The sequence below is a fragment of the Malurus melanocephalus genome, unplaced genomic scaffold, assembly GCF_030028575.1.
Source record: "Malurus melanocephalus ecotype Western Australia unplaced genomic scaffold, MMel_1.1 scaffold_717, whole genome shotgun sequence".
NCBI lineage: Eukaryota > Metazoa > Chordata > Aves > Passeriformes > Maluridae > Malurus > Malurus melanocephalus.
In genome coordinates, this window is record NW_026623949.1 from 40357 (window position 1) to 61038 (window position 20682).

The window sequence follows — 20682 nt, forward strand, 5'->3', positions numbered from 1 at the left end:
TCGCGTACATGTATTAATTACTGCAGATACTGCCTAAGAAAAGACTCTTAGGGAAAGATCTACACGTAGCTGAAGTTAATTATCCTGCTAAACTGAATCAGCTGGAGCCTTGGACTGGAGAAGAATTTTAAGTAGGCGTTTCTGTCAGTGTAAGCAATTACGGTAGCGTTGAAGTTCCAGAGTCTCGGGACTCGTTRTTAAACCTCCTCCTGCTTCTCCGTGTGCCTCCCGGCAGCTGGGAGCGCCCGTAACTGCCCTGCCCGAGCCGCCGGGCGTTGCTGCCGGTGSATTTGGGGTTAAACTTTCCCGATCCGTGAGGGCGGGCCTTGCCRCCACCGGAAGCGGCTCGAGCCATTTCCTTTTGGGGCGGGGCCTGTGAGACGGACCAATCGGACGCGTGCATCGTATGAAGTTGTCCAATAGTAGAGCAGGACGGGGTTTAAAGGGAGCGGCGGCAGCGTGCAGGAACCGCCGTCGGTTTGGTTTCGGAGGGAGAGGTTGTGTGCGGAGCTGCGCTAGCGGCTCCACTCGTGTCCGTGCCATGGCCCTGCCGGTGACGCGCCGCGCCCCTGTGAGTATCGCCAGGAGCGGCGGGCGGGCCGGGAGGGGACAAAAAGAACAGCCGGGGGGACGGGAGAGGGGAGAGAAGGGGCCGCCGGCGGCCGAGGGGCTTTGCGCTCTTTACTCTTAGGCGGCGTGGGGGCCGCGGCCTGAGCGAGCTGGCGGGCGGGGGTCGGTGTGGGGGGCCGCTCTCAGACCTGCCGGGGAGCCCCGGTACATCGCCGGGTGCGGCCGCGACCGGACCGAGCTGTGGCCAGCGGTGCGAGGGGGCCCCTCCATGGGCAGCGCGGGCGCTGCTCCCGGCCCGGCCTGGCTTTGGCCGCCCGCAGCTCCCCCGCGGAACGGGGAGGGGATGGGGAGTGGGAAAGATACAGGGACTTGAGGGGGAGGTGTAGGAAGGAACTACAGGAACTTCGCTTCTGTGGTGATTGTCCATTGCTTTAAACTGAACTCWGCGAAAAACCTCCAACCCGGTGATTCTTTGCTGTGCATAACGAAGGATAATAACTTTTGCGTGTGTAGAATAGCTCTTTAATTTATATGGTTTATATGTAACAAGGAACTTGCTTTGTGCATCCTCGGGGGGGCGCTGCTAGTTACAAAGTGTGCAAGTGTAGAATTAAATAGCAGGTGAACTCTGACGTTAGAAAGTGTGAGAGAGGGTGCGGTAATTTTACAACGCCGTTCAGAAAGTACACTGCTCTGAACCTGTAGAGGAGACTTCATCCTCTGAACTTATGTTACTGGCTGGGAAATAAAAGCTGGTTATGTTTAGCAGGCACGGAGGTGCAGTGGTGATAAGTGTGTAATGGAGTCAGGCGTTGGAATGTCGTTGGTCTCTGATTCCTAAACTTTTGTAATTTTTTCATTTTAGATCACTAGAGGGATGGAGAATGCTGTGACTGACCTTAGAGGTAAAGCGAAAACAAACGTGATTGGCAAAAGGGCTGCTTTAGAAGAAATAGGAAATAAAGTTGCAACAAGAGGAACGCACATATCTAAGGTAAAGGAACATTTCAAGTCTTTACATAGGGAGAAGATGGATTGCTAGCTCTTTACTAATAGTTACTGTTTKCACTACAGAAAACAGAATGCCCCAAAGCATCCATAAAGCATGTGAAAGGACCTAGCAAGACGACAAATGGAATTGTACTGCCTAAAGCTCCAGCTGCTGTGAATCAAGCAATCAAAGAAACTGATGTACCAAAGGTAGGAAGTGATGATACTGTTCTGATTTTTAATATGTTTTGAAACTTGGAGCTCTGCYTTCACAACAGTTCATCTGTAGCTGTATCTCATTCCTCTGCTGAAAAAGCAAAGCCTCTGTACTGAGGTTTTGGTTTAATGCATGTTTTACTTAAGGCTGGTATTCAAGTGGCAGTAGTAGCTCTTCTGGAGTAGTATCTGCTTTAGCTGGCTATTAGAAGATCTTGGGATTCTGTGTTTGTGCTATCTTGGTGAAAACCTGCTGCACTGGAGCTCAAGCTCAGTTCCATCTAAAGAAATTGTATTAGTGACTGGTGAAATGTGGAAACAAAGGAACTTTGACGCTTAAAACAGTAGATACATGAAATGTATTGATATGATCTGTTCCTTAGGTTCTGTCTCCAGTCCCTATGGATGTCTCAATGCAAGAGGAGGATTTGTGCCAAGCCTTCTCTGATGTGTTGCTCAACAATGTTGAAGACATTGATGCCGAGGACTGGGAGAACCCCCAGCTGTGYAGTGACTACGTGAAAGACATCTACCTGTACCTGAGGGAGCTCGAGGTAGGATGCTCCAGGGCTGCCCTGGTGTCTGGGGGGTTGCCTGGCTGCTGACACTGCTCTCCCCACAGCTGCAGCAGTCMGTGCGCCCGCACTACCTGGACGGGAGGGTGACCAACGGGCGAATGCGCGCCATTCTGGTGGATTGGCTSGTCCAGGTGCACTCGAGATTCCACCTCCTGCAGGAGACACTCTACATGTGTGTGGCCATCATTGATCGCTTCTTACAGGTAAGAAATCCTTCAAWTCGTGCTCAGTAATTAATAAGTTACTATGTTTTTAAAAGAGTGTAGGTTTTAACTTTTCTTTAGAAATTTAACAACCTACAAAATCTGTTGTGCAAGAGCTTTTACAGTGCAGCATCTTATCTGTGAGGCTGCTGCCTTCTTTGAGCATTTCATTATACAGAGTGACTAGAATGACTTTGACTAGACTGAAAAACCTCATTTATAAAATGTTGGTATTCTAAACTGATAAATATGAATCCCTTTATCTAGAGTTTGACGCTTTGGGGCCTGCTTTTTAAATTCCTTGTTGCAGAGTCATCCAGTACCTCGCAAGAAGCTTCAGCTGGTGGGTGTAACAGCACTACTTGTAGCTTCAAAATATGAAGAGATATTGTCTCCAGATGTAGCAGACTTTGTTTACATTACTGACAATGCCTACACTAGTAATGAAATTAGAGAAATGGAAATTATTATTCTTAAAGAATTGAACTTCGATCTCGGGCGACCTCTTCCAATCCACTTCTTGAGAAGAGCATCAAAAGCTGGGGAGGTGGGTACTTGTCCTCATTATCTGGTACTTTCCTGTAAGTGTATCAGGATTGCTTCTGGCACTTTTATCATGTGATTTTACCTTCTTCTGCTTAAATTCTGGGTGAAGAAATAGTCAGCTCTGAAACTCCACCATGTGGAGTAACACGGTAATGTCACTGGTAGCAAGTAGCAGTTCACATTTGTGTTTACTGAGACCTGTGTTCAGCCTTAGTGGCAGTAATTTTACTGTAAACTAAGAAATGGTGCTTTTAATCTTTTTAATCCTGGTCATCAGGTTACTTAACAGTATAGTATATGCTAATAATATATATAATATATACTAATATATACTATACCATTATACATTATAATATATTGTATTATAATAGGTCRTAATATATCATTATATATATTATATGTTAATATATAATTTTAAATATAWATATACTTAAAAAATACTAGCAGTGTTGCAGTTATTTGTAATTTATGGTTTTACACCTCCCCTGGCTTAGTTTGTATTTCAGAGGGAGCACTTGTGTCCCTAGTTTTAGTTTGTATTTCAGAGGGAGCACTTGTGTCCCTAGTTGGGTACAGCAGTACCAGATAGTGCAGTTCTCTGTTAAAATCCCTCACTTGACTTTGTGTCCAAATTCCAAATGGCTGCTAGTCTAGATTGATTTAGGCTCTGGTCTTGATTTTGAGAGGAATGTCTGTTAGAAAGGATGGTCCCTAAACTGTAGTAAAGATTTTGCTATTTTTGTTTTGTTCTTGAACACAATAACCAATTCTGAATGATTATGCTAAAGTGAAGTGMAACTTTGTGTATTAACATCTTAACCTGCTAGGCCGATGCTAAGCAACATACTCTAGCAAAATATCTGATGGAGCTGACACTGATAGACTACGACATGGTTCACCATCGTCCCTCAGAGATTGCAGCTGCTGCATTATGCTTGTCTCAAAAGATTCTGGGACATAATAAATGGGTGAGTATTTTAGTCAAACYTTTGAGGTGTTTTTTTCTTCAGTTAATGGAATTTAACCAATAAAACAAGGCTTTAGAAAACTGTTTAGATTGGTAAGAGTGCTGGTGCTGAAGTAAGAGTTGGACAGTCTGTGGCATAGTGGCAGGTAGAAAAAGGGATGTACCACTAAAAGCTTATGATCTTTTTCTATGAACACTGTGGTACAAAGGATTTTTTCTTGAAAGCATAAGTTGCAGAAGGCTACACCTGCTAAAGGTACATTTTCAGAGTTCTTGCAGTACATGTAGCATAACAAAGTTGTGGACCATGAATAAATTTAATTCAGCTGTAGTTGTTTTTCTTATCCTCTGTTGTGTCTAGAACTATGGTCCTTGAAACTGATGTGTCCAGACTTCTGCACATCAGRTTACTCTGGCTCTGTCATTTAAACTGACAGCTGCAGTTTCCAGCACTTAAGGCTCAATGATGAAACTCAGGGTGTTTGCTGCCTGAAGTGATTGTGCCTTGAGCAGCAATTCCCCCTGAACAAATYTCAAGTTTCTTACTTTCTGCTGCAGGGTACAAAGCAGCAGTACTATACTGGCTATGCAGAAGACAGTCTTGTGACRACTATGAAACATATGGCCAAGAATGTGGTCAAAGTAAATGAGAAGTTAACGAAATACATTGTAAGTATAACTGCTTAAATCCTCTAATGTTTTTAAAATGGCTTTGCTGCATCTTGTGCCTCCTTAGGTAAATGCTCTATATGTTATCTTAAAGCGTAYGCTCTTCTGACAAGCCTGTAAGAGGCTGTTGCATTAAGTGGTGACACCAAAACCTTTTAGCTAAATTGTGCTCTTGCTACTTTGTGAACTGGTACACTGCCAGCCTTGCTTGTTTTTGCAGGCAGGCAAATTGACCCAACATTACCTGCCTTACAAAAGTTCCACATGTACAGTATTTATGCTCTGTTCTCTGCAGGCWATCAAGAACAAATATGCAAGCAGCAAACTAATGACCATCAGCACCATCCCTCAGCTGAACAGTGAGATCATCAAGGATCTGGCTGCATCACTCCTGTGACAACCCTGGGCAGGCAAGGCCTGATGGTGTGTGCACTTTGTCTACTGCTTTTGTACATAGCATTCCATCCCTCCCACAGACAGTTCCGACTCACACAAAGGGTGACATTTTAAGTTTACTTTGTAATACAGCTTTCTACTTACTAATAAAGTCCTTTCTTTTAAATAGTGTGAGCGTGACTCTTTAAGGTACAGCCTACAGGTGTTTGCAATCTGCTGTCAAAGCAGGATATTCGACTAAACAGGTGATTGTTCTCTGTGGTTGTTTCCAAAGAGAATCTCCAAGCTTTATATATTGCACTATATTTATTAACTTATTTTCATTTTTAACATAAAAAGCAGGCAGGCAGTGCATTTTTTTTTTTTTTGGTGTATGTTAAACTAAATACATAACTTACTTCAGTGCCTYGTTCCAAGGAAGTGTAGTGGAATCTATTTCTTTTTTTTGTAGTTTGTTTTCTTCAACTTTGGGGAAGGAAGTAGGCTAGCTTTAACAGGTATTAACCTTGTAAATCTTTGTGCTTCTCTGTGTGCTTAAAGGGAGATAAGGTAGAAAAAAATGGAAGTCTCATGTAAGGCTAACTAATAATGGAAGTGTAGGGAGGAAACCTTTTTAAAAGCAGCTCAGCTTTTTAAACATTCTCCATTTCCTGAAAAGAGYCCCCTTAACTTTTCGTGACCTATTCATTTGCCCATATCTTCTTCCTCCCTGCCCTGCCTCTCCCATAATTCTGGCTCTGATGTGGAAGGGAAAAGCCTAATGCTACAGAAATTTCCTAGACCTCAGTGCAGCCCTGTGGGAAAGCATGTTGAAGCTACTGGGTTTTATCTCCTCMAGCAGATTTTTCTCTCCTCTGGGATCAGTAAGCCTAGCACTTACTACAAATGGTCTTCTGAAAAATGTGCTTCATTCCTTGTCTGCATGTAATTAATTCATCCCTTRGAATGAGGTCTCAATTCTAGCTCCCAGAAACAGCTTCTGTAATCAGTCACATCTTCAGGAAGATTGGGTTTGTGAACAGAATTAGACTTAGGCAGTGTTTTAGGAATGAGGGATTCAAGATTTTTAGTTGTACCTTAAAGCTTATGCAACTTTTTAATTCCAACATGTGCAGGGATTTTTAATTGCTCTTAACACATGAGAGAATTAAATGCACTTCAGCTGGGCACAGTGAAAATAATTTGGTTGGGGATGAMGAAAGAGATTTTTCTTTAATTGCAGTAAAGTCCTGAAGCTGTTGTTGTGAAGGGATCTGTTGTGTATGTGAGAACAAAGTGCACRGAGAACAGACCTGTTGATCTTCCGGTGTTTTATTTTATGGAGGTTCAAAAGGCAGAGCAGGAATTCTCAGAACTGCAAGGCAAGCAACAGCCACTCTGGGGGGGAGGCAATCAGACTTGGGCAGTAACCCCTGTGCTTTTGCTATTTAAAAGGAGGAGGAGTAGTGCATATCTGTAAGTACCTGGCATTAAAATTCTAGCAGTACTACTTCATAAGAACAGTGGCCTACTACATTATACATTTATACATGTTTCTATCATAACCAGTTTTTATATACAGTATATAACTATTTCTATAAATGTACAGCTCTGCATAAAGACATTTTCTATAACAGGTAGAGTATTAAACATAAATCCAACATGGGCCAGCCATATTATAATATAAATCTTGAAGAAGGCAACATTGTTTAGCATACAGTACTATGTGGTTTTCTGTTTTAAATTCTTACAGTGCCTGTTGGAGTCCCTAAACACACCTGCAAACACAAACCAGTTCCATTACATCTCTGTACAGAATTACTTAAATAGACCATCACAGTAGTTTTTTTAGATGGTGATATSCCAAATGAGCCTAAATCTTTTTGACATGTAGCAGCATACTCAACATGTTCCCCAGAATGATCTGCATTAGAGGAAATGTACATTTAACATTATCTTCAGTAGATAATTAAAAAGGTTACTGATACTCAGCTGAAGGCACTTATTAAATACACCCATTTCGAAGTCCCTGGTCCCAGACTGCAAATCACCTGTTTCAGGAAAATGGTAGGTTTGAGCATTCTTCACTTACCAGGTATTTTAACCAGGTTTTAAATATAATAAATAATTGGTCAGTTCATTGCTGTATGGTGCTGAGACAAAGATCAAAAGTCTGTGCTGTAGGTAGCTCATCCTGCTCATACACAATTTACTGGTGAAAATACTGCCAGGAACCGCAGATCTTGGAAGAACAACGTCCTGACGACAAGGGAAACATCTTCAACCACTGGTACCCTCATGCCAATTTTTCTCTAACCGTCTTTTATATCTTAGTGATATAATTGTTGGGAAACAGACCTTGTTTCCCTCGTAGTCTTCCTGTCCACCAGCCAGAAGGATCTGTAACAAGGACAGCAAGGTAAGGAGCRGGGCTCTGCAAGCCTTTTTGTGTGCTTGGTGCAACAAAGCTGTGCCACTCAGTGAGAGCCTTCTTGGGAAGAAATGAGGGACAGGATTTGGAACGTGTTCTTTTGGTCACATCATTTTGCCTTTAGGGGAGGGTGCTTTGGAGACCCAGAGTTGGAATTGGTTAATTACTTYTTGATTTGTACTACAGCTGTGGTTTAGGCTAATTTTCCTCTAGAGCCAGTGCCACGGTCCCTGTCTCACTAAATGCACAGCTCTGCAGTRCCCAGTGACAGAGGTGCCTGGTCTGTCTCTGACATGCAGCTGAGTGCAGAGGTTGGACTGGGGAAGAGGCTTCTCTGTCCCTCCAGCCATCCTGGAAATTTGCAAGCCTGGCAAGAGAAGGTGAACTGTTCAGAAAGCCCTGTCCTAACTCTTAGTGGCAATGTACCTTCAAGATCAGTGCTCAAGTCCCAGCCCTTGTGTCTCCATACCTTCTTTGATGATGTCGATGACATCGTTGGCGTTGAAGCTGAGCTCGTCCGTGTCCTGCGCGTCGTAGGCGTAGAGCGCCCTGCACTGCGGCACCGGGGGCTTGGGCTTGGGCTGGGGCTTGGGCCTCCCTCCAGCCGGGGCCGGGCGGCTCGAGCTCTGCCTGCGGACACTGACAGGACACCAGGGCTCATGGCCTTGGAGCTCGGGCCTCAAACCCGAGCTTTAGCAAACCCGAGTCTTACTGACTTCATTTTAATCCACATCACAGAACAGGGATTTTCTTAAATATCACGACAATTAAAAATAGCAGTATGAGACTTTCCTGTGAAAGAGGGACAGAGTTGCCATCTCTTTCTGATGGAGATGGGTGAGTAAGTTCAAATGCTTAGAAGATATTTAGTGCTCAGGCTGAAATGTGAGCAGATGTGCACATGCATTTCATGCATATCTCAGTATCTACACAGCTTAGGCTGTGTCTCCCCTTGCCCCAGTGATTTAGTTACCAGTATCAAAACCAAAGTTCTAGCTCCCAGGCTTGCTCCTTCACCATTCGTGTAACTAAGCTGTAACAGAGACTTGCATCTCTTTTAAATTGCCTCAGATTCCAGGGCCATCTATGGACTTGYTCTGTTATAGCCAGCTCTGAAGCAGCAGAGGAGATGCTGCACAAACTGTCCCAGCTGTGGCCATTCCAAAGATTAGGAAGCAGAAAGAAGAAAGAAATGCATTTTGCCAGCTCATCAGCTAATACAGGCTGAAAGAGAGAACAGGYATTACACTCAATATGGTAGTTTGAAGTTAATAATCTATGTGCTGAATGACTAAAAATGTAATCATGTGGAGAAGAGTGAACAGTGATCATGTCATGTAATGCCATGATAATGTTACTTGGCTTTTGCAGAACAGTTGCTTACATTAAATCTTAGGCTTAATTTTATCAATACACCTCTCTCTAGTTCTAACGCTGCAATGAACTGCACCGGAAAATAAGATTTTATATGWGGGTTGTAACAGCACTTCATTCTCAATTTATCTACCAGGAGAGAGTTTCTCTTGTTCTTTAGTGTCTATTAGCTTTGCTTGAGAGATAAGATATGAAACCTAGACCTACGTAAGGAAATCAAGGAATTTAGCGTAAGTCTTGGAAAAGTAGCTCAGCTTTTGTGCAGCCACAGTACAACTAGAGTATCTTAAATGAGATGTTTTGCTGGTGGGAGCATGTTGTTTTTAATCCTGGTCTTGTAGTGGATTGTTAGTACCACTGCATCCTTCTTGGCAGCTTTGCTAAAAATAAACCTAATTCTAATTCTTAAAAATTAGGTCTACTTCATCTATGGCTATTGTTTGAAATACTAAATTCACACCTCTTCTAGCTCGCAGCTTCCTTTTGAAAAAGAACAGGCACAGAAATAGTCATCTGAAATCCACTGCTGTATGCAGTTGTGTTGTTTCTTTCCAGTGCATTAATGAAGGAGCCCCATGATGGTGAGGAGGACAGCCTTGGGAATGKCACTACAGTAGGATTTTGGTACTTTAGGTTTCCAGTCACTGCTGTAGAAAACCTGGGCTATTTGGTTTTGGCTTTATCCTATGGCTTACATGTTTTTGTCGTTATATGAACTGTAGTCTCAGGACAAARTAAAGTCTAATATTAGTAGAAGAGTTTAACAAGAGAAGCTGACATGTGACAAGAATATTCCACCACCTGAAGACACGAAGGTTATTACAAGATGGTAATGTGCCTAAAAAGTGTTAGCATGTGCTGATGGGTTTGAAAGTGGTAACATAAGTGGCAGKGGCCACTTCTTTCTTATTTGAACTTTGATCTTAAACAGAACAGTGCTCTAAATATGCCTGAAATATTTTACAGGTAACACTTGGGACAATGGTTAAAATGGTTGCCATTAGTGCAACTGAAAAGACCTCTGTACCYACCTCACTTTGGTCTAGGGCTGTGTTTAGGAACTAGAAAGACCCCTCCTTCCTAGGAACCCTGTGCACTTTTCATACTCAAAATCCATCAATGCACATTTATATTAGTGATTTCTGTGAGGTGTCTAGCTCTCACTAACATTGTAGCTAATATACTAAATGAGCCTACTGGATCACACAGCCAAAGAATGCAATGGGGAAATTTAGTGCAGAACACTTGTAAAGGAGCTCGTCTGCTGACTGACAGCTGAGACAAAAGTTGCTTGTGATATGGTTAAAAATAAATACACTTTTGCTGCATCCAAAACCCCCATTCATGCCATTCTTGGGAGTCATCAGCAAACTGCATTTTTTAAACTAAATTCTTTTTTTTTACTAGCACTGCTGAATAGGCAGCAGTCTTAGACAACTAAGTGACATTCAAGATTCCCACTACAGTAAAGCTCCACTAATGTTCTACAAGAGAGTGGAATAAGGGCTGAGTTTAAGCAGAAACTGTTAGGTCACTGAAAAACTTCMATTTTTTTAAGGCCTTCAACATTCAAATTTCAGATAATAAACTAGAACTACTTCACCTTTATTCCTAAGTGTCTAGGATGGAATATGTATTTTTGAATCTGATGGAAGATGATGATGAYACCTCTGAGTACAGCTCAACAGCAGAACCTCATCATTGATGTACAGAGTGTATCAGTCATAAACAGTGCAAGCATGTGAAACTATTTGCAAAAATGGACATCTTTTAATGAGATTCAACGTAAAATCTTACCCAGCTGCTCCTTGGTCAGGTACTTTCAAGAAGTCCAAGCTTTCTGGTTGCTGTGAAACCCTGCCCACTCCTCCTGACATTTGCCGTGGTAACACTGGTTGTGTCATGCTTGTGTACAGGTTCTTCTGATTGGCCCAGTGACTGCCTGGGATGTGGGGATGGGCTGCAGACTGGGGGGCATTTATTACTCCATTTTGCTGCTGACCTAGAAGTAAACAAAGTGTGAGTGCCTGCAGTTCAAACTCAGCTCAGTAAAGRTAACCTCTCCATGTGCTGATTGATGGCTTAGCTGTCAGACTCAGCTGTCASAGAGCCCCACCTCGCAAGGAACCAAACTGAAAACAAAATCACGTTGAAATGATGATTTATACTCAGTTTCTGGCTGCTGACAATCTGTTTTGGGTTCATAACRTCATGGACTCATGCTCAGGTTTAAGACATGTGCCCTGAGTGTTCCAGGCACAATKATTAGCTCTCAGCTGAGTTCCAGTTTAGCTAACCTGGTACCACCCCACCTTTCTAAAATACTGCGCAACATTTAATCCAGATAAGGATTAATCGAAGCTAGCCAGAATTGCTTCCTTTTCTTTTGAAGTTCAAACTCAGTCTATCACATATTCAAAGATTTTGACTGGTTTTATTAAGTTGCTATAAATACTTGTTTATTTTAACAACCGGGGGTGGGGGGAGGAAGCAGGGGAGGTTGCTTGAGGGTTTTTATTGTTTGAAAAAAAAAAGCCTTGATGCTACTTTGATAGCTGAAAAGAGTTTGAATTTTCTAGGAGATGACAGGGGTATATGCCCTTAAATAATTATGTCTCTAACTTAAATTTAAAGCAAACCCACCCWTGTCTGAACTACTGCAGTATCAGGGCCTAAAGAGCTCAAGTCTGCAATGCTTTACATTCCTAAAACCCCTACGGAACAAAATGGGAGCCAAGCTTCTGTTAAAAATCTATTTCCTTAATGATATGGGTGACCCACTCCTTTCCCATTGTGATTATGCCTGCTCAACATCAGCAGAAACAGCAGTGCAGAGAGGAGAATTCATACTCATGGCACCTGGGAAAACCCTACTGCCTTAACTGCTACTTCTGGTATTTGCTGGGTACTGTGGCAGAGCATAAGGGTCACAAACTCCTACACCAACCCCTCTTTGCAATTGTTGTGGGTTAAGGTTTCTCCTTTTGCCTCCTTTCTTGTGGAATTTTTCTTTCCCGTTTTGTTGCTGGGATACACTGATTGCCAGGTCATCCTTTTGAAGGCAGGGCGATTAGTAAAGACAATAAGGTCTACAGCCCACCCTGGCAGTTTTTTGGTTCTTTTTTTTTTTTCTTCTCATGGAAGTTTTGGGCTCAGGGAGGGTATGTGTGTGTGGGGCGGGGGGTAACTTCACTTCCTGCCCTGCTTGTCTCGGAGAGGAATGTCAACCTGCTGCCTGCAGAGGAGAACTTGTCTGCTCTTTTCTGCAGAGCCCAATATCTCCGCTCGTTGGTTCCTGTTTTGCTGCACTGTGATCTTCTCCCCTGTGCCTTGCCTGGGACCCCTGAGATTCCCGCTGTAGGGGTTGAGTTCTGCTGCATTCCATCTCACAGCCGCAAATTCTGCTCAGCTCTTTGCTCATTCAGCCGTTCTGGGGTTTCTTGCTGTCCAGAGGAGCACCGRGATCAGCGTTTCCGCTGTGATTTTGCAGAGGAACTTTTTTTTCTCCATCCATCTCTGCCATTTTGTGTCCACCATTGGCCACGAGGGAGATCTGAGCCAGCCGGGACCCGCGCCACAGCGCCCCCTGCAGCCGCCGGGGGATCATCGCACCCGCCCTGCCCGGCCGGGAGCCAACAGCGCCCCTGCGGGCTGGGACTGGAACTGCACCAAAGGGGAGGCTGTGTCTCTCTGAGGCTGTTACTGGGTTTGGGACTGGGTTGGTTGTTGCTATTGTTATTGTTACTTGTTTCACCTTGTTATACGTATTAGTAAAAACTGTTATTCCCTGTTACCCATATTCTTGCCTGAAAGCCTGTGATTTCAAAGCTGTAATAATTCGGAGGGAAGGGGGGTCATATCCACCACTCCAAGGGGGGTCCCTGCCTTCATTGGCAAATACCTGTCTTTCAAACTAAGACAGATTTTGGCACCCARCAGTGCGGCTCAAGGGYACAGAGAGGAAAAAAGGGGTACAAAAGGAGTAAGTTTTTGGGTGAGCTATCTTTGTGTTCGGGGTGTAGGAGCCTCACTAAACGTCATCATGTGGTCTAGCACACCTTGGTTCAGGTGGCACATACTCGTGGCCGTATTTTTCCCCTTTGCAGTTCCCTTCCTGAACATGGGTCCTATGACTAAGGCTATGGTGGCCATTATYCAGTTCACACAATGGGTGAATAAGGTTAGGAATTCGTGGATTTTTAACTTTCTCTGGACAGCAGGCACATGGATACAGGGCTACCACACACTAAGTGCATGCTTTTGGAGTTGGGTGCAATCCAAGCCAACCTTGCATATACATTATGGTGATACAAATAAAGGTTTGGGTTATTCTGGACATGTACAGAATGAACACTGTTCAGCTACTATACCACTGATTTCAAAATAAGATGTGAAAATAGCAGAACCCAGGTAATTGTTTGGGACTTTCAAGGAGGAGTATGCCCAAATCATGACATGGCTTCAAACTCCTTGAAAGTCTGATAGTGTAACTGGAGCTCTTTTGTAACACCTGTCTGCAATTTTGTTTTCCCAGGTATGTGTGGCTACTTTACAAGAGCATTTAACATTGGAAAAACAACCAACTAAACCAAAAGCCAGGTTACTGTAACTGATTAGAGAACTGTAGGAAAGCCTTCTATTCACCTTTTAAATGTGACACGCCAATGCTTGAGAGTCAACAAAGCACTTAACTTCAGCAGTGACACTTGTAGCTATAAAATTGCTGAAACAGTTTTTTGAAAATACAAACCAGACTGTCCTCACTTTAACTGATGGTGCAGAAATGTTCACTATCTCTGTTTGCTGACAGGTCAGCTCTTACAGTAATTTGCCATTGCACTAGCAGTTCTGGCRGATCACACAGTCCTTAGTGTGACTCATACAGCTGTGAGGATTTGGAATTGTCTGTTTAATATGGTGACTGAGACTGGTCACACCCCCAACTTCCACTACAAGCATTGTGGYAGCTGCCTGAAAGAGGACTCTGTTAAAAAGAAAGCACTCTGGGAGTGTAAGTAAAAAAAACCTCTTGGGAAATGCTGGGTCAATGGAATATTGTTCTCCCCTCTGAGTTCACAAGCAAAATTGATCATATCTGCCCAGGGCAGGAGTGGAACACCCTAATGACATCAGAAAGAGCCGTGCTGTTCACTGGCAGAGCTGCTGTGTCTCAGCACTTGGGCACACAGGAGCTGTAACACATCTGATAGGGCAGAACAATGAGACACAAATTGCATTCTGCACACTGCTGGCACTGAAAGCAGTTTCACTGCAAAGCATTGGCTATGGGTTGATAAGCACACAGCTTGTACCTGTACAGTGGTCAGGTTTAGACTGAATGGCTTATACCACTGTCTGAACAAGTCACCATCCACAACAAGGGAGTATCAGTTTGACTGTCTGCAGATTCCAGCAAGACATTTCATGGAATGCCTAWGGATGTATTCCAGGCAGGATCTTATGAAGAGAAATTTAAACCGCTACCATGATTTTTTTAATGTGTAAAAATTACCAGATGACGAGAAAAATGAAAGCCTCCATTTGGAGTTCTGTTYTGTTAGCCCATACTAAGAGGACTTACCTGGAGGAGGTGGTGCAGCTCTCATAGGRTAAGTCTGATTTTGAGACCTGCTGGAATACCCTCTACCTTGGGTAAGGTTCCGTCTAGTAGGACCTAAAAGAAACCAGCAACATTCTGTTATCCCTTCACAATCACATTAATTAGGTAAGTCCTGCTGGCTGCCAAGCATAGATAGAATAGGTCAACCATAGTCTAAATTTACAAAGCATTCATTACTTTCTAGAGGAAATTCATACTTACGGGAATTCTTTGGGAGCCCTGGTCCAATGCTAACCTGCAGCACTTTATTACTTGGCTTGAGAATGGCTACATCTCCTTGGCCTTGCATAAACTGCACTTGTCGGGAACCAGCACTGCTCCAAGGCCCCCAGCTYTCCTTCTTCAGCTTCACTTCAAGCCTGATGTAAGCATGTGAACACACCAATAAAAAAACAGAATTTCTACATCAAATCAAGACAGTATTGCCTGGCAGCAGATAACTTAGAATATAAAATTAAAAGCTTAAGACTGAGAATCGGCATTCCATGAGTGACTCAGCTGACATAAACCACCTAATTAAACCTTTTTTCCCATGCTTTTTTTTTAAATGTTCTTAATTGGCGTTTTAACTTTCCTGGTACAGCTTCTCATAACAAGTTTAAGATGYCCTGGAGAGGACAGAGAGAAAGTACCGTGAGCTTTGAAGAAAAAYGTGCACTGCACAAGCCCAAGTAAGAGCTGTGTGAGCCTTCAGCTACCAAAGGCTCTGCAGAGCCTCTGCTGGAGCTGCTCGAGTGCTCTGTTTGTGACATTCCCCTGCACCTTCTGTTGAAGGTGACACACATCAGATGTGTGGATGGCTGGGCACTGCCATGGGTGTCCTTTGGGGCAGGCCCTGTGCTGTTTTGCAAGTGAACAGTTTTGCATACATGTACCTCAACCTTTTCATTTTACATTTCTTCCCACACACACACACATTCTTTCCCAGCATTTCCACACTATCCTTGTGCTCTGAACTGTACTGAGATACGAGCTTAGAAAATTATGCTTTGGTTTTGGGCASGACCCCAGAAGTATAATACATGACATTTATTCCTGGTACTGGCTCTGAATTCCCAGGACACAGAAGCRTATGTTACAGTAATGTTCCACACATCAATTCTCCTGCACCCTTTCCAAAYTCAAATAGTGATCTCCTGTTGCCTTTTAGAATTCCTCCACTTTTTGGAAGGCAATAAAATAAATGTACAAATCCAAGGCCTGCTGTTGCTGATCTCCTTAATGTGTGGAAGTAGTAACAAAAGCACATGTTTGCTGGGATTGTTTCCAGCATGTCTTCACAGCAAAAATGCRTATCAGACCTGCTCTAGGTTTTCAGGCTCATTTCTAAAAACGTTGCAATATCATTTATTTAAGTGAGGCCTCTTTAAAATTATTCTTTCGCCCGGCAGTTTCCTGCACAACAAAGTCCACATTTCAGACTTACATTATGTGCCCAGAATTGTTTCAAACTCTTCACTGAGTTGTTTGCACTCCTGGTCAAGGTGAAGGAGCGGGAAGAGGATGCTCCCTGCTCCTGACAGGAGCAGCTGTGAAGTGTCCCTGCCTTGGGCTCTGCTGGCAGAACTGCTCCATGGCAGAGCTGCAGAGCCCTGGGCCCAGTGCCATGGTCAGGAGAACAAAGAGCTCAGCACCAACACACACACAATGGGAAGTGACAAGTGGCCCTGGTAAATCCTAACCTATTACCCTCACAAGGCAACCACAAAGCCTACTCTCCTCACACAATACAGGGTTTTACACTGTGCTATCCTATTATTTTAAGATAAAGTACAGCGTCAGGACCTCCACACTTTGCACTCACTCATTTGCCTTGGCAGCAAGAGCARAAAACATTTATCCCTAAAACCCCATTGAAAAAAGCCATAACTCACGTATTGCTAAATTTCAGAAGTAGTTTTCTTTGTGTTTTCTCTTCGTATCGTTTTGATAAGAGGCTTAAAAACTCCGTTTTGAAGACTGATTCAAGYAAACTGTCATATTCCTGTTCATGTAGAATGAACATGTCATCCTGCATAGTGCTGCAAGGAAATCAGAGCATGTATCATCCAGTTTAAAATTTCATCAGCAAATACAGCCAGCATTATAATGGCATTTGCAGAGTACTCATGGTTAATTTTTAAAAACATAATGAAGACCAAGCAGCATTACTTATAGAGCCTTGCTTTCTGACAACTGGTTTTTTTCAGGAGGTGATAACAGAATATCTGAAACAATCCCTTTTTAGAAACAGGAATAGTATGAGTCATTTTACAGTAATTACTGTTAGCAAAAAAACATGTGCTCCTAAAGTTACAGTTAAAGATATTCTTCAATAATGGCAGATTTTGTGATTGGAGATAAATTGGAAATTTGAAGGTTACTGAAGCAGTACTGAAACCAACAGCAAGCAAATTCAGAAAGGAAGCTTTCAATTCCAACTTCATCAACCAACTAATTTTCCCCATCCTACACAAACTGCTCTGTCAATGGAAAAGTATATTCCAGGCACTGACCTTAAAGAAACAGAAAGAATTCTCTCCAATTCCATCCTTCTCTTCAGGACTTCCTTCACCTGGCCCTTCTCTGGGCCCTGCTTTATCTTCTCTCGTCCTATCAGGTAAATGCACTTGGGAGTGAGGACGAGATCTCGCTTCACACTCTGAAACACAACATTGCAAATACACAGCTGTGTCCTACGTGTTGTSACCCTGTCCTGGGCACTTTCTGGGTGTGAATGGATGGTGAAGACAACTCCCWGCAGAATTCATCTTTAGGATATGCTGCTGTTACACCCACCTTAAACCGTCTGTCATATTTAGTTACAGTGTCTGCAAAATCGATCTTCTCCCGTTTGCCCACGAACTGGCGTAGCTCAGGATGGTCCTCCATGCCTATGTAATCTCCCACAAAATTCCTGTTAATGCTGTTCCTTCTTCTCTCCTTCTTGTTCAGCAATAGATCTGATGCTTAAGTACCAAAAATAAACACTGATCAATAGCATTTACTAAATTTCCTAAACACATGCTCTCAAAGATCTGTTTCAAGYAGAATTTCTTGGGAAGAAGAGATAACCAAGTTGTTTCTCACATGGAAAAAATAGTGAAGCACTGCTACTGATCTTTAGATAGGATATATGGGATATTAAATTTACTCTGAATGAAATACACTGATGCCAAGCTAAGCAGTTCTGGTTAATGTGGAGCACTTCTGGAACGAAGGAACTTCTCACTACTGGAAATTTAACCCTTCTAAACCCAGTGTGTTTATTCACACAGTCCAGGTCACAGACAACTACGCAGTAGAGTCCCTGGATTGATTTTATCACTGACAGGTTRTTCAGATCCTGCATAACTGTAGGAAGCATTTTCTTTTTTTGCTTCCCCTGCAGCATCTCTGATGTCTGTCCTACTCAGTCTGGCTTTGATTTGACAGCAAAACATAGGGCAGCCCCAGAGATTTGAGCATGCAGAGCCATCAGCCTCATCAGCAGTACCTCAGGGGTCCAACAATGTGCAATCACTCTGAGACACAGCTGCAATGCAACTTTKGCCTACATAGAGGGAGAGATTTCCTTCCTCTTTGTGTGGTTCCTTCTGTTGCTGGAGCCATGTGTGAAGTACCTGCCATCAGAAGTTCTGACYTACCTTCTTCTCTCATCTGCACGTATTTTTTCCTGGCTGCATATTTCCTCCAGGCCTTCTGGATGGCCCTGGCATACCCATCGTACTTCCTCTCTCTCATCTCTTCTAACAGAAACAGCTGTACAAAGAGACAGAGAGGTGGATCAAACATTTTACATGCAAAGTTCAAGGAAAGGCTGTATTTTACTTTAAACAACTCTCCAGTGCATTGGTGCCTCTTCCACAACTGCAGGATCTGAGATTAGAATGTTAAGGCAATCTTTTCTGCAAGAAATCTCTGATGCTTGAGTGGCTGTGGCTCTTACCAGTCTGCCCATTAAGTTCCATATCCCACGATGAAGGAAGAGGAATATGGATTCTYCCTGAAATATTCTACTGGTGCAACTGAAGGTTCCCCACTGGCCATTTCTTCAGCCTCCATCTACATGTCCTCTGAATTTCCTACTTCTCTGTCAGAATGTTGCCATGTCTGTGGGCATCTGTGCAATGCATAACTTAACTCACTGCTCACAGGCAGCTTTCTTCCCTGGCTGAATTTCATATCCTCATGTCCACCAGCTCCATTCTCTCTCACAGCCTCTGTGAGGTTGTCAGCTGGCTGCAGGACTTGCAACTATAACCTGATAATTCACAGTATGACAAAGTAAGATGTTTGGGTCTAAAATGTCAGAAATCAAGAGAAAATACTGCTTTATCAAAACAGGAATGGAAGGTGCATCCCCTTTTTTGAGAATTTCCCAGGTCCCGCTAAAATATATAKAAATTTAATGCATTAGAACAACCTCATAATTACTGTAGGATACAGCATATTCATATAGCCTTTTACATACTTTAGTTAAATGGGGTTTTTGTCTTATCAGGAGCACAAGCATTTGGCTAAATCACAGCACTCTATCAGTCCACTGACATGACTGCTGCTTATTACTTCCCTCCACTGTGTGTTAAATAATCATAAGACTTTTCTTCTACCTTTCAAAAGAAATAAAATTAGTAAAACCAAGTATATGGAAAAGCAAACCTGGGCTTTAGTATTTTTTTTTAATATGCTGCTGTAAACCATGCAAATCTAAAGAAATACTGTTGTTCATAAGGATCTTAAAAAGGAAACTTGATCTGGTGCAAACCATTTCCACAGAAYCTCATTTGCTCCTAAACAGTGTTATTTATTCAGGTGTGTGATGGAAATGTAAATAATGAAGCCTCCTTTCTGCCACCCATAAAACCTTATTTCACAGTTAGCAATTCTCCAGCTACAGCAAACTTATATAAAAAAAATTTTAAAATCTCTTCCGGGGCACAAACAATGGCTGGGGTTTAGCACAGGCACCAGAGCTCCTGATGCAAAAACATCCTCAGCTGCAGCAGGGACATGGCCATCAGTGGTCACWGTGATGATATTGATGCTGTCTCTCATAAACACTCACCATTTATTTCACTAACAATAATGCTAATTGCAAGATCTCAGAGCAAAATACTCTATCACCTGCAGCTGAAGGTCACCATAATGGAAGTTCAACTAAATCAGTGAGCTAAAATACAGTTCTTAAAACTATAGAAATAAAGATACTGCATAAACCCTTTCCTATAATACRTATTATAAAGCCTCCCCTTACATTCACAAGCAAATCAATTATTTTTCATCTGATGAACATCTGCTCTTTTTGGTGACAGAAAGAAAAAATTTCATTTACCATCTAAAAGATTTCTTTACTCAAATGCAATACAACCTTAGCCAATACTTTAGTAATATGAGATGATTGTCTTTCTTAATAAAACATATAAATCAAGCTTTAAAAGATTCAGCTCACAAAAACATTTTCAACCTAAAATAAAAAAAGCCCACTCTTTTTGGTACTTACTTAAAAATAGATTTCATGGCATTAAAAAAAAGATGCATACAGTAATTGAAAGCATTAATTTAAATTGAAACACAACCCCAAAAAAWTTCCAATTTCACGTTGTCCTAACCTGCAGAATTGCCCTTCAGTAAAACTCACAGACACACCACTAAATGGCATACCCATGCAACTAGGACTCAGCATCACAAAAATGCATCAGGATAGAAAGATGCTTCCACTCAATAACMATGTTTTCCTCTTGAAAATAACCTGTAGCAAATGATATTTGCTTGACTGGGGTACAGATTATTAACTGAGTGAAGGGGAACTGATCTGTCAATCCCATGGCAGCACTTGCCACTTGGCTACTRAACAGAAGAYAGAYGCCAGGAAATTGCACYGACTTYGTAAGACAAAACTCCCAATAATCTCCAGAAATAAATCACAGCCTGTGCTCCAGAGGAAGCAGGTAAAGCTCAAACCATGGCTTGTGCTCCAGAGAAGCAAGTAAAGCTCACACTCCCCTCAGAACTGGGTGTTGTTGCAATGACCAAGTAGGATCAAYCCCATATAGGTTTCCAGCTCTGGCAATATGCATCTAAAGTACTGTAATAACCAACATCTCGAGCACKAGGTGATGCAGTGTTTAAACATCTCTCTCAGATACAGGCAGGAATGTAAA

The 20682-nt window shown here is 42.6% G+C and overlaps 2 protein-coding genes across 4 annotated transcripts in view; one reads left to right on the forward strand and one right to left on the reverse strand.

The window, feature by feature from the left end:
* Window positions 1-457: 457 nt before the first annotated feature.
* Window positions 458-5301, forward strand: CCNB2 (cyclin B2). The gene is made up of 9 exons (XM_057384539.1): window positions 458-571; window positions 1436-1564; window positions 1645-1770; window positions 2160-2330; window positions 2399-2557; window positions 2868-3104; window positions 3931-4071; window positions 4629-4739; window positions 5035-5301. Exons 1-9 carry the CDS (start codon window positions 542-544, stop codon window positions 5134-5136), a joined length of 1206 nt encoding a protein of 401 aa, XP_057240522.1. The 5' UTR covers window positions 458-541; the 3' UTR covers window positions 5137-5301.
* A 1129-nt stretch (window positions 5302-6430) lies between these two features.
* MYO1E (myosin IE) overlaps window positions 6431-20682 on the reverse strand; it is a 78958-nt gene continuing 64706 nt past the window's right edge. For 2 of the 3 annotated variants that reach the window (XM_057384537.1, XM_057384536.1), the window contains exons 20-28: window positions 18166-18280; window positions 17318-17487; window positions 17035-17180; window positions 16414-16560; window positions 14741-14898; window positions 14501-14593; window positions 10717-10921; window positions 8015-8184; window positions 6431-7514 (exon numbers count right to left, since the gene is read on the reverse strand). In XM_057384537.1, coding sequence (XP_057240520.1) covers window positions 7438-7514; window positions 8015-8184; window positions 10717-10921; window positions 14501-14593; window positions 14741-14898; window positions 16414-16560; window positions 17035-17180; window positions 17318-17487; window positions 18166-18280 — 1281 coding nt within the window. In that variant the 3' untranslated portion in view covers window positions 6431-7437. The other variant, XM_057384538.1, reaches the window with a different exon arrangement.